The sequence below is a fragment of the Lampetra planeri genome, chromosome 51 (assembly GCF_965212315.1).
Source record: "Lampetra planeri chromosome 51, kcLamPlan1.2.h2, whole genome shotgun sequence".
NCBI lineage: Eukaryota > Metazoa > Chordata > Hyperoartia > Petromyzontiformes > Petromyzontidae > Lampetra > Lampetra planeri.
Genome location: NC_136157.1, coordinates 919,405 through 932,837, shown reverse-complemented (window position 1 = coordinate 932,837; position 13,433 = coordinate 919,405). Strand labels below are relative to the sequence as shown.

The 13,433-nt window shown below is 58.3% G+C and overlaps 1 protein-coding gene across 1 annotated transcript; it reads left to right on the top strand.

The window, feature by feature from the left end:
* The first annotated feature begins 961 nt into the window (after nt 1-961).
* LOC144734545 (uncharacterized) lies at nt 962-6,212 on the top strand. The gene is made up of 3 exons (XM_078616791.1): nt 962-5,431; nt 5,693-6,005; nt 6,123-6,212. Exons 1-3 carry the CDS (start codon nt 1,500-1,502, stop codon nt 6,210-6,212), a joined length of 4,335 nt encoding a protein of 1,444 aa, XP_078472917.1. The 5' UTR covers nt 962-1,499.
* Nucleotides 6,213-13,433: the final 7,221 nt, after the last annotated feature.

Below are 13,433 nucleotides of genomic sequence, written 5' to 3'. Positions count from 1 at the left end.
CTCCCAGACGCGAGTGTGTTCGTGCCCACGCACGCACTCACGCACGCGTGACGCAAGCAATCGCGTGCACGTTAGAGGCTAGCTCTCTTACGCAATGAGGTGGCCGGCACACGCTCTCACACACACATACAAATATCCTCCGTATAGCCTACGCAGACTTTTGTGGCAAGTGCTGTTAGCGAGCATCTATGTAGGTCGGCACGGCACACGAGAGGGTTGGTGGCCAACACCACGCCCGGCCGCCTTTGTCTCCCTCATTTGAGGCCCAGGACCGGCTCAGATAATCGTCACTGTTGTTGGCCATGAGCTGGGATCGGACTCGGGTCACCGGATTCGTAGCCTAGCGCGCTAACCGTTGCACGACCGCTCCCCATGTGTACAGACATGCGCGTGCAACATACGTGTACACATGCACATGCATGACACGCTTGCACACACATACCCATATACGTGCACGTATACAGAAACGTATACATACACATACACGTACACATGTATATAATACACACGCGCATACTAACACGTGTACACACGGACACATACACATGCATACACATGCACACATGTAAACACACATACACGTGTACACACTGACACCACTACGCGAGCTATGTGGCACCAACAACACTCACCCTGCAAAGATGTACACACACACAGACACAATCACACACTGTCAAACACACACACTGCCACGCACACACACGCGCGTAGCCACCCACATTGCATGCAGACCTCCTCCACCCCCACCCCTCCCCCATTCCTATCCCCCCCACCCCCAATCCTACCCCCACCCCCACGACCCCCACCCAACATCACAGATCTGGGGGTGGGGGTGCTGCTGCTGCTCGCCGCGTTCAGCAGCAGCGGCGGCGGCGTCGTCGTCTCCCTCTCGGTGCAGGCGCCTCTCCGCACGTCTCATCCCAGCCCCGAGCCGCCCCCCACCACCGCCTCCCCCGAGGAGCGGCGTGAGGATTCGGCGGGGGCACGTTTATTCTTCCCGTTAACAACAACGACGGCAGCAGCAGCGGCAGCAGAAGAAGAAGCATTGCAGGGATTGCGCATAAATACTGCGTGCAGGAGCCGGGGCTCGAGGGCTCGTTGCGGATTGTGTATATTCTTTATTTATTGAGTCATTGTATGTTTTTAATGAAATAGATCGACGTGGCTCAGTGTGTGTCGGCGAGCCTGCTGGTGAGCGTGCTGGTGAGTCTGTGGGTATCGACAGGACCCGGCGGCCGGCGCGCGCGTGCGCGCGCGCGACGCGCGCGCCCATGTGATCCCCACGGTTGATGATGATGATGATGCCTATGATGATGATAACGACGATGATGAAGACCGGGATGACGCTGATGACGATGACGACGCCTGTGCAGACGCTGACAACCGCGATCCCACCATCAACAACAACAACAGCAGCGGCGGCATCGACAGCGTAAAAAAAAACAACCGCACCGAGACTCGGGCGACCATGACCGCGCAGCGGGCGTGAGCGGCTCCGCATGCATGCGGCGCTCGGCCGGGCAGGCATGGAGCAGCAGCAGCAGCCGCAGCAGCAGCCTCCGCAGCAGCAGCAGGCGACAGGCAGCAGTGGTAGCAGGGAGTGCAGTGGCGGTCATGAGGACGTGCGCAAATGCGGCTATCTGCGCAAGCACAAGAGCTCGCACCGCCGCTTCTTCGTGCTGCGCGGAGCCAGTGACGCGGGCGGCCCGGCCCGGCTCGAGTACTACGACAGCGAGAAGAAGTTCCGCGGCGGCGCGGCGCCCCCGCGGCGCTCGGTCAGCCTCGCCGCCTGCCTCGGCATCATCCGCCGCGCCGACGCCAAGCACAAGCACCTGCTCACGCTCTACGCCAAGGACGAGTGTCTGGCCATGGCCGCCGACAGCGAGGAGCAGCAGGCCGAGTGGTACGCGGCGCTCACCGAGCTGCACGACGAATGCTGCAGGGCGCCGCACGGAGCAGCGGGGGGAGGAGGAGGATGCGGCGCGGCGGCCGGTGGAGGAGGAGCAGGAGGAGGGATTTTCGGCGCGGCCAGCGATGCGGGCGGAGGAGGCGGCGGCGGCGACAGCGGCGAAGACGCTGGGCCCGCGGGGTGCGCGGGCGGCAGCTACGGAACGATGCCGGCCACCCCCGTGTTCAAGGAGGTGTGGCAGGTGAACCTCAAGCCCAAGGGGCTGGGGCAGACGAGGAACCTGACGGGCGTGTTCCGCCTCTGCCTGGGCACGCGAACCATCAGCTTCGTGAAGCTCAACGCGGACGCGGCGGCCGTGAACCTGCAGCTCATGAACATCCGACGGTGCGGCCACTCGGAGAGCTTCTTCTTCATCGAGGTGGGCCGCTCGGCCGTCACGGGGCCCGGGGAGTTCTGGATGCAGGTGGAGGACTGCGTGGTGGCACAGAACATGCACGAGACCATCCTGGAGGCGATGCGTGCCATGAGCGAGGAGTTCCGACCTCGGAGCAAGAGCCAGACGAGCGGCGGCGCGGGCGGCGCGGCCGGCGCTGCCGGAGGAGGCCCCCACCGGCGCCAACAGCGCTACCAGCCCCCACCGAGCCAGACGGGCCTCAACCGGCGCTCGCGGGCCGAGAGCGTGGCCGGAGCGTCCCCTGTGAGCGGCGGCGGCGTCACCCCGCAGGGGAGCGGCTTCTGCGCCTCGCAGCTGCGGAACCGCGCGAGCAGCGAGGGGGACGGAGCTCCGGGCGCGCCGCGCTCCGAGTCTGCGGACGCCATCTCGGCGCGCCTCCTCCTCCTGCAGGGGGAGGACGCCGAGGGCCGGCTGCAGTCCTCTCAGCTGGTGTGCGCGGGGCGCCGGCAGCAGCAGCACCACCAGCACCACCAGCACCACCAGCAGCAGCAGCAGCATGGGCAGGTAATCGCATCGTACCAGCGGCATCAGTCTCGCATGCAGCAGCAGCAAGGACATCTCCACCACCACCAACAGCAGCAGCAGCTGCACCACGCGGCGGCCACGCTGCTGCCCGGGCGCTCCGTGTCGGCGCCCATCGCGCGATCCCCCCCCGCGGGTGGCTGCTCCCCCTCGTCCCTGCTGCTCTTCTCGGCATCGTCTCTCATCACGAGCCCCGTGAGCGTCTCCTCCAGCAGCGGCCGCGGCTCCGTGGACGCCCCGTGCTGCGTGGGCAGCCTGGGCAGCACGGGGGGCGGCGGGGCCGGCGGCGGCGGCGTTGGCGGCGCGGCCGGACACGCGGCAGTCGGCGCGGGAAGCTGCGGGGCCGCGGCGCTGGCCCGCGGCTCTCGCCCCTCGAGCGCCTCCATGTCGCTTGGCTCCCTGAGCGACGGGGGCTTCGTGTCCTCGGACGAGTACGGCTCCAGCCCCTGCGAGCCACGGGGGTCCGCGACCCCCGACTCGCCCAGCCCGACCCCGTGCGCCATCCGCGAGGAGGAGGAGGAGGCGGCCGCGGCGGCCGCGGCGGCGGCGGCGAGGGGAGGCCCCTACGCCTACATGCAGATGGGCCGTGCTCGCGTCTACAGGGCCGCGCCCCGCGGGCAGGACGCCCCGGACGCAGCCACCACCGCGTCCACCACCTCGTCCACCTCCCCCGGTTTCCCCCCAGCCTCGTCTTCGTCGCAATCGTCGGCGGCGGCCGCGGTTGCGGCGGCCCTGGCCTCGGCGGAGAAGGGGGTCGTGCGTAAGCGAACATACTCGTGCGCGTCGGCGTCCGCGGGGCCCGCGATGCCACCGGCCGCGCTCGGGCCCTGTCTCCAGCAGCGGGAGCAGGAGAAGACAGCCTCGCAGGAAGAGTATGCGGTCATGGGAGCGCTGTCTTACCAACACCACCATCAGCATCATCAGCAGCACCTCCAGCAGCAGCATCATCAACAGCACCTCCAGCAGCATCATCAGCAGCCGCACGCGCCGGGCCGTGAGGCCGCTGCGCCTCCGTGTTGCCCGCACACTCGCGACCCGCACCATGGCGACCACGATGATGATTATGACGATGACGACGGGGGCGGTGGCGATGATGAGGAGGACGACGATGCGGGTGGAGGAGGAGACGTGCAGTCCAGGCTGGTGCATAGCGGGGATGACGGCTACATGCCCATGCTGCCCGGCGTCACCGCCTCCGTCGCGGGAAGGTGCAGGAGCGGCGGCGATGCGGACTACGTGCCCATGGTGGCCACGGGTGCCCGAGACGGTAACATAACCGCAGCCGCCGCCACCACCACCTCGGCAGCGGCAAGAGGATCGCTGATACAACATCAGCAGCGGCAGCGGCACCATCACCACCATCACCAACAGCAGCAGAAGCAGCCGTGGCAGCGAGGCCAAGACGGCCTCTGCGACGCGCAGCCCCAGGACGCTGCTAGCGGCTACATGGTGATGTCACCGGGCGCGGGCGAGGGCCAAGCGGCCGGGTCCATCAAGACGTGGCCCAGGCCCAGCGTGGCCAGCGGTAGCGGCGGCGGCATCGTCGGTAGTGGCGATGGCGTCGGCGCGAAGGCGGCGTGTGAGAGAAGCGTGGAGGCGCGGGCAGGCCCGCCGGGAGCAGGCGACTACATGAACATGGCCACGTCACCCGCCAACCCGGCCATCGTGGCGGACACAGCGGCTGTCCCAGAGGGCTGCTACTTCAGCCCCATGCGGGATGGGGAAGGCGCGGGTGGTGCTGGTGGTGGTGGCGGTGCTGCTGGCAGCAGCAGCAGCAGCTTCTACTCGTTGCCCCGGTCCTTCCGGCCCGTGGGGCAGCAGAGTAGCAGGCTGGCGGAGAGGGCGGCGGCCACTCGGCCACTCGGGGAGGTCATCCGGGAGGCGAGGGACGCCACTCCGACCCCCACGAGCAGGCCCGCCGCGCTCTCCCGGCCCCGCGAGGACGCATCGAGCAGTGACCCCGGGAGGGAAGGCGGCGCGCGCATGAGCGGGGCCCCGAGGCGGGTCGGGGGAGCGGCGGCGGAGGGGGTCACCATGAGGGATGCACAGGGCCGGTGGCAGGGAGCTCCCCCTGAGCCCAGGAGCCCCGGGGAGTACGTGCACATCGACTGCGCCGCGGCGGCGAAGGCGGCCTCCCAGCCCGTCTCATCGTCGTCCGCTTGGCGCCCCCCGCAGCACGCGGCAGGGCCGCAGCAGGGCAAGGGCCCGGACGGTTGCCGCGCAGCGCACCGCGGCCCCCCGTACCTGGCGCTGTCGTCGGGAGGCGCCGCCGCCGCCTCGGCCGCGGCCGCCCAGACACGCGGCGATCGTCGGAGGAGGAGCGCGAACGAATACGTGAGTGTGGCGGCGGCGGCGCGTGCCGGGGGGCCACCCGCGTCCGTCCCGGCGGGCCCCCGTCCCGCAGCCCACCCGGGTCCGTGGGACGCCGCCTCGGCTGGGCGCGGCGCCCCCGTGGGGGGGGACTACACGGAGATGTCGCGCCGCGGGGAGGCGAGCGAGGAGGAGGAGGAGGCGGCGGGGAGGAGGAGGAGAGACGCGACTGGGGGGTACTCAGCCCCCACCGCCTCGTACAGGGCTCCTCACGGCAGCTACAACCTCCAGCATCACCACCACGGGAACCACAACCACATCCACCACTATCAGCTGCTGCAGGAGCAGCAGCATAAGCCACTCCCTCTCCCACAGCAGCAACAACATCAACAATATCACCAACAGGAGCATCATCATCAGCACCCTCAGCAGCAGCATCAGTCGCACGCAGGAGTGAGGCCCGGATATGCGGCACTGAAACCCTGCGTGCCGCCAAGGATCGGCTTGGCCTTCCAGCCGTACGCGGCCGGGTCTGGCGCGGTGGTCATCCCGGCCACGACCGGGGCCACCGCCGCACCACCACCACCTCCTCCCCCTCCTCCTCCACCAGCGGCGCCGCGCCGGCAGAGCGCGTTCAGCGTGGTGCCACCAGCAGCCGCGCAGCACGGCGCGACGCGGCCCGGGACCGCGGCCACGACGGACGAGGAGGAACGGCCACGCGGTGGCGTGGCCCGGGTGGCAGTGGCCTTGTCGTCCGCCGCAACCCCGCAACGGCCCGGCGCGGCCGGAGGACACCACAGCGCGGGTCCGGTGCGAGAAGCCGCCGGGTCTCACTCTTTGCATCAGCAGCATCATCAGCAGCAGCATCAGCAGCAGCAGCTGGAGAGCGGGCTGAACTACATCGCGCTGGACCTGCGGGGCGAGGAGGGCTCGGCGGGCAGCAGGGGCAGCGTGAGCAGCGTCGACTCAAACGGTTACGCCACCATCGACTTCTCCCGCTCCGAGAGCGCGGGGTGACGCGGTGAGTCGCGACTCGCTCACCCCGAGACTCACCTTGACAATCACCCTGAGACTCACCCCGAGACTCACTCCGACAGGACACCTCATCCTCACGAGACTCACTTGAACGAGATTCACCCAAGTACTCACCCTGACGAGACTCGCCCATAGTTCATCCCGAGACTCACCACGAGACTCACCACGAGACACACCCCGTGGCTCACTCAAGGGACTCACTCAGAGTCTCACCTTTAGACTCGCTCACAGACTCACCCCGTGACTGACACGGACACTCACCCAGAAACTCAGCTGGAGACTCACACGGACACGTACCGAGATACGCTGTCCAATAATCGAGTGTTAGCCCCTCCCCTTGGCACGAGTGGGGTTTTCTCCGGACACTCCTCCCTCCCACGTGTATCGTCGACTAGGTGGTCGAGGAATGTTGGCAGACAGCCCCAGTATGTACAGGACCACAGAGCTTGGGCATTTGTTGGTCGCGCTCCGCTTATGGCGGCCTTCCAGCTCAGCTGTGGTTTCCCATGCCGCGAAATCATTCTCTCGCTCTCTCTCTCTCGCTCTCTCTGAACCATTCTCTCTCTCTGAATCATGCTCTCTCTCTCTCTCTGAATCATTCTCTCTCTGAATCATTCTCTCGCTCTCTCTGAATACTTATCTCCCACTGAAGCATTCTCTCTCAGAACCGTTCTCCCTCTCTGAATCATTCTTTATTTCTGAATCATTCTCTCTCTGAATCATTCTCTGTCTCTGAATAATTATCTATCTCTGAATCATTCTCTCTCTGATTAATTATAAATCTCTGAATCATTCTCTCAGAACCATTATCCATATCTGAGTCATTCTTTATCTCTGAATCATTCTCTCTCTGCATCATTATCTGTCTCTGAATCATTCTCTGTCTCTGAATACTTCTCTATCTCTGAATCATTCTCTCTCTAAATAATTATAAATCTCTGAATCATTCTCTCTCTGAATCATTCCCTCTCTGAATCAATTTCTCTCTGAGTAATGATTGCTCACTGAATCATTCACTCCCTTTCTGAAAGCGAATGATTCAGAGAGAGACAATTCATTTTCTCTTTCTGATAGCGAATGATTCGGAAAGAAACTTCAATCTTTCTATATCTGAGAGTGAATGATTCAGAGAGAGATAATTCACGCTCTCTTTATGAGAGTGAATGATTCAGAGACAGAGATAATGCATGATCTCTTTCTGAGAATGAAGTAAAACTTGTGCTCGTTATGAATCTGAATCGCGAGGGCAGCAATGGGGGGGGGGGGGGGTGACGCTCCGTGCCGCCTCGCAGCGAGAAGACCCTGGGCTGGGCCTCAGACTCAGGCACATTTACGTGTGCGGTGTGTGTGTGTGGTGTGAGTGTGGTGTGTGTAGTGTGTGTGGTGTGGTGTGAGTGTGGTGTGTGTGGTGTATTGTGTGTAGTGTGTGTGGTGTGTGTGGTGTGAGTGTGTGTGGTGTGTGTGTTTGCCGAGTTCAAATCCCGCTCACGACCAACACCAGTGACGTTTATATGAACCGGTCCAGGGCCTCCTCGAAGTTTGCTAAGGCGCAAATGAGTACCTAGTGCCACTCTGGAGACAAAGGCGGTCGGGCCACCTCGTGCGCCGTGCCGACCTTCATAGGAGCTGGCTAACAGCACTCGCCCCACCCGTCTGTCAAGGCTTTACGGGGGATTAATGCTTTATGTGTGTGGGTGCGATGGGGACACAAAGGTGGCCGGGCGTGGTGCTGGTCACCCCACTTCTGTGTAGCCTTCAAAATTCTGTTAAAGGCTACACGGGAGATCTTTGTCTGTCTGTCTTTGAGTGAGCTGGAGAACACACACGTGACGTCCAACGTCGTGAACAGACGAGCCGCAAGGGAGACGCGGGGTGTCCCTGGCCACGCTCCGGCTCGCACGCGATGTCACGTCGTGGGTAACATTCTGTCTGTGTGTGTCTCTGTCTGTGTCTCTCTGTCTGTGTCTCTCTGTCTGTGTCTCTCTGTCTGTGTGTCTCTCTGTCTGTGTGTCTCTGTCTGTGTGTCTCTGTCTGCGTGTTTCTCTGTCTGTGTGTCTCTGTCTGTGTCTCTCTGTCTGTGTCTCTCTGTCTGTGTCTCTCTGTCTGCGTGTCTCTGTCTGTGTGTCTCTCTGTCTGTGTGTCTCTGTCTGTGTCTCACTGTCTGTGTGTCTCTGTCTGTGTCTCTCTGTCTGTGTGTCTCTCTGTCTGTATCTCTCCGTCTGTGTGTCTCTGTCTGTGTGTGTCTCTGTCTGTGCGTCTCTCTGTCTGTGTGTCTTTCTGTCTGTGTCTCTGTCTGTGTGTGTCTCTGTCTCTCTGTCTGTGTGTCTCTCTGTCTGTGTCTCTCTGTCTGTGTGTCTCTGTCTGTGTGTCTCTCTGACTGTGTCTCTGTCTGTGTGTCTCTGTCTGTGTGTCTCTATGTATGTGTGTCTCTGTCTGTGTGTCTCTCTGTCTGTGTGTCTCTCTGTCTGTGTGTCTCTGTCTGCGTGTTTCTCTGTCTGTGTGTCTCTGTCTGTGTCTCTCTGTCTGTGCGTGTCTGTCTGTGTGTCTTTCTGTCTGTGTGTCTCTGTCTGTGTGTCTATCTGTCTGTGTGTCTTTCTGTCTGTGTGTCTCTGTCTGTGTCTCTCTGTCTGTGTGTGTCTCTGTCTGTGTGTTTGTCTGTGTCTCTCTGTCTGTGTGTCTCTGTCTGTGTGTCTCTGTCTGTGTGTCTCTCTGTCTGTGTGTGTCTCTGTCTGTGTGTCTCTGTCTGTGTGTCTCTGTCTGTGTGTGTCTCTGTCTGTGTCTCTCTGTCTGTGTGTCTCTGTCTGTGTGTGTCTCTGTCTGTGTGTCTCTCTGTCTGTGTGTCTCTCTGTCTGTGTCTCTGTCTGTGTGTGTCTGTCTGTGTGTCTCTCTGTCTGTGTCTCTCTGTCTGTGTCTCTGTCTGTGTGTCTCTGTCTGTGTGTCTCTCTGTGTGTGTCTGTGTGTCTCTGTCTTTGTGTCTCTCTGTCTGTGTGTCTCTTTGTCTGTGTTTCTGTCTGTGTGTGTCTCTGTCTGTGTCTCTGTCTGTGTCTCTCTGTTTGTGTGTCTCTCTGTGTGTCTCTGTCTGTGTGTCTCTGTGTGTCTCTCTGTGTGTCTCTCTGTGTGTCTCTGTCTGTGTCTCTGTCTGTGTGTCTCTCTGTGTGTCTCTGTCTGTGTGTCTCTGTGTGTCTATCTGTGTGTCTCTGTCTGTGTGTGTCTCTGTCTGTGTGTATCTGTCTGTGTGTGTCTCTGTCTGTGTGTCTCTGTCTGTCTGTTTGTTTCTCTGTCTCTGTGTGTCTCTGTCTGTGTGTCTCTCTGTCTGTGTGTGTCTCTGTCTGTGTGTCTCTCTGTCTGTGTCTCTGTCTGTGTGTCTCTGTCTGTGTGTCTCTCTGTCTGTGTCTCTGTCTGTGTCTCTCTGTATGCGTGTCTCTCTGTCTGTGTGTCTCTCTGTCTGTGTCTCTGTCTGTGTCTCTCTGTCTGTGTGTCTCTGTCTGTCTGTTTGTCTGTGTCTCTCTGTCTGTGTGTCTCTGTCTGCGTGTCTCTGTCTGTGTGTCTCTCTGTCTGTGTGTGTCTCTGTCTGTGTGTCTCTGTCTGTGTGTCTCTGTCTGTGTGTCTCTCTGTCTGTGTCTCTCTGTCTGTGTGTCTCTGTCTGTGTGTCTCTCTGTCTGTGTCTCTCTGTCTGTGTGTGTCTCTGTCTGTGTGTCTCTGTATGTGTGTCTCTGTCTGTGTGTCTCTCTGGCTGTGTGTGTCTGTCTGTGTGTCTCTCTGTCTGTGTCTCTCTGTCTGTGCCTCTGTCTGTGTGTGTCTGTCTGTGTGTCTCTCTGTCTGTGTGTGTCTCTGTGTCTGTGTGTCTCTGTCTGTGTCTCTGTCTGTGTGTCTCTCTGTCTGTGTGTCTCTTTGTCTGTGTCTCTGTCTGTGTGTGTCTCTGTATGTGTCTCTGTCTGTGTCTCTCTGTCTGTGTGTCTCTGTCTGTGTGTCTCTGTTTGTGTGTGTCTGGCTGTGTGTCTCTGTCTGTGTGTCTCTGTCTGTGTGTGTCTCTCTGTCTCTGTGTGTCTCTGTCTGTGTGTGTCTCTGTCTGTGTGTCCCTCTGTCTATGTGTCTCTCTGTCTGTGTCTCTCTGTCTGTGTGTCTCTCTGTCTGTGTGTATCTCTGTCTGCGTGTATCTCTGTCTGTGTGTCTCTGTCTGTGTGTCTCTGTCTGTGTCTCTCTCTGTCTGTGTCTCTGTCTGTCTGTGTGTCTCTGTCTGTGTGTCTCTCTGTGTGTCTCTGTCTGTGTGTCTCTGTCTGTGTGTCTCTCTGTGTGTCTCTGTTTGTGTGTGTCTCTGTCTGTGTGCATCTGTCTGTGTGTGTCTCTGTCTGTGTGTCTCTGTCTGTCTGTTTGTTTCTCTGTCTGTGTGTCTCTGTCTGTGTGTCTCTCTGTCTGTGTCTCTCTGTCTGTGTGTCTCTGTCTGTGTGTGTCTCTGTCTGTGTGTCCCTCTGTTTGTGTGTCTCTCTGTCTGTGTCTCTCTGTCTGTGTCTCTGTCTGTGTGTCTCTGTCTGTGTGTCTCTCTGTCTGTGTGTGTCTTTGTGTCTGTGTGTCTCTGTCTGTTTCTCTGTCTATGTGTCTCTCTGTCTGTGTGTCTCTTTGTCTGTGTCTCTGTCTGTGTCTCTCTGTCTGTGTGTCTCTGTCTGTGTCTCTGTCTGTGTGTCTGTCTGTGTGTCTCTGTGTGTGTCTCTGTCTGTGTGTCTCTGTCTGTGTGTCTCTCTGTCTGTGTCTCTGTCTGTGTGTCTCTCTGTCTGTGTGTCTCTGTCTGTGTGTCCCTGTCCGTGTGTCTGTCTGTGTGTCTCTGTCTGTGTCTCTCTGTCTGCGTGTCTCTCTGTCTGCGTGTCTCTCTGTCTGTGTGTCTCTGTCTGTATGTTTGTCTGTGTGTCTCTGTCTGTGTGTCTCTCTGTCTGTGTGTGTCTCTGTCTGTGTGTCTCGGTCTGTGTCTCTCTGTCTGTGTGTCTCTGTCTGTGTCTCTCTGTCTGTGTGTGTATCTGTCTGTGTCTCTCTGTCTGTGTGTCTCTGTTTGTGTGTGTCTCTGTCTGCGTGTCTCTCTGTCTCTGTGTCTCTCTGTCTGTGTGTATCTGTCTGTGTATCTCTCTGTCTGTGTATCTGTCTGTCTGTGTGTCTCTGTCTGTGTGTCTCTCTGTGTCTCTGTCTGTGTGTGTCTCTGTCTGTGTGTCTCTGTCTGTGTGTGTCTCTGTCTGTGTGTCTCTCTGTCTGTGTGTCTCTGTCTGTGTGTCTCTGTCTGTGTGTCTCTGTCTGTCTGTTTGTCTCTCTTTCTGTGTGTCTCTGTCTGTCTGTTTGTCTCTGTCTGTGTATTTCTGTCTGTGTGTCTGTCTGTGTCTCTGTCTGTGTGTCTCTGTCTGTGTGTCTCTGTCTGTGTGTCTCTCTGTGTCTCTGTCTGTGTGTGTCTCTGTCTGTGTGTCTCTGTCTGTATGTGTCTCTGTCTGTGTGTCTCTCTGTCTGTGTGTCTCTGTCTGTGTGTCTCTGTCTGTGTGTCTCTGTCTGTCTGTTTGTCTCTCTTTCTGTGTGTCTCTGTCTGTGTGTTTGTCTCTGTCTGTGTATTTCTGTCTGTGTGTCTCTCTGTGTCTCTGTCTGTGTGTGTCTCTGTCTGTGTGCCCCTGTCTGTGTGTCTCTCTGTCTGCGTGTGTCTCTGTCTGTGTCTCTGTCTGGCTGTGTGTCTCCGTCTGTGTGTCTCTCTGTTTGCGTGTGTCTCTGTCTGTGTCTCTGTCTGGCTGTGTGTCTCTGTGTGTGTCTCTCTCTGTGTGTGTGTCTCTCTGTTTGTGTGTGTCTCTGTCTGTGTGTCTCTGTCTGTGTGTCTCTCTGTCTGTGTCTCTGTCTGTCTGTGTTGTCTCTGTCTGTGTGTCTCTCTGTGTGTCTCTGTCTGTGTGTCTCTGTCTGTGTGTGTCTCTGTCTGTGTGTCTCTGTCTGTGTGTCTGTCTGTGTGTTTCTGTCTGTCTGTTTGTCTCTCTGTCTGTGTGTCTCTGTCTGTCTGTTTGTCTCTGTCTGTGTATCTCTCTGTCTGTGCCTCTCTGTCTGCGTGTCTCTCTGTCTGTGTGTCTTTCTGTGTGTCTCGGTCTGTGTCTCTCTTTCTGTGTGTCTCTGTCTGTGTGTCTTTGTCTGTGTGTCTCTGTCTCTCTGTTTGTCTCTGTCTGTGTCTCTCTGTCTGCGTGTTTCTCTGTCTGTGTCTCTGTCTGGCTGTATGTCTCTGTCTGTGTGTCTCTCTGTGTGTGTGTCTCTCTGTCCATGTGTGTCTCTGTCTGTATGTCTCTGTCTGTGTGTCTCTCTGTCTGTGTCTCTGTCTGTCTGTGTGTCTCTCTGTCTGTGTGTGTCTCTGTCTGTGTGTCTCTGTCTGTGTGTTTCTCTGTCTGTGTCTCTGTCTGGCTGTATGTCTCTGTCTGTGTGTCTCTCTGTGTGTGTGTCTCTCTGTCTGTGTGTGTCTCTGTCTGTGTGTCTCTGTCTGTGTGTCTCTCTGTCTGTGTATCTCTGTCTGCGTGTCTCTCTGTCTGTGTGTCTCTCTGTCTGTGTGTCTCTCTCTGTCTGTTTGATTCTGTCTGTGTATCTATCTGTCTGTGTGTTTCTGTCTGTGTGTCTCTGTCTGTGTGTGTCTCTGTCTGTGTGTCTCTGTCTGCGTGTCTCTCTGTCTGTGTGTCTCTCTGTCTGTGTCTCTCTGTCTGCGTGTCTCTCTGTCTGTGTGTCTCTCTGTCTGTGTGTTTCTCTCTGTGTTTCTGTCTGTGTGTGTGTGTCTCTGTCTGTGTCTCTGTCTGGCTGTGTGTCTCTGTCTGTGTGTCTCTCTGTCTGTGTGTGTCTCTATCTGTGTGTCTCTGTCTGTGTGTCTCTCTGTCTGTGTCTCTGTCTGTCTGTGTTGTCTCTGTCTGTGTGTCTCTCTGTGTGTCTCTGTCTGTGTGTCTCTGTCTGTATGTGTCTCTGTCTGTGTGTCTCTGTCTGTGTGTCTCTGTCTGTGTGTCTCTGTCTGTCTGTTTGTCTCTCTGTCTGTGTGTCTCTCTGTGTCTCGGTCTGTGTCTCTCTGTCTGTGTGTCTCTGTGTGTCTCTGTCTGTGTGTCTCTGTCTCTCTGTTTGTCTCTGTCTGTGTCTCTCTGTCTGCGTGTCTCTCTGTCTGTGTGTTTCTCTGTCTGTGTGTCTCTGTTTGTGTCTCTCTGTCTGTGTGTCTCTGTCTGTGTCTCT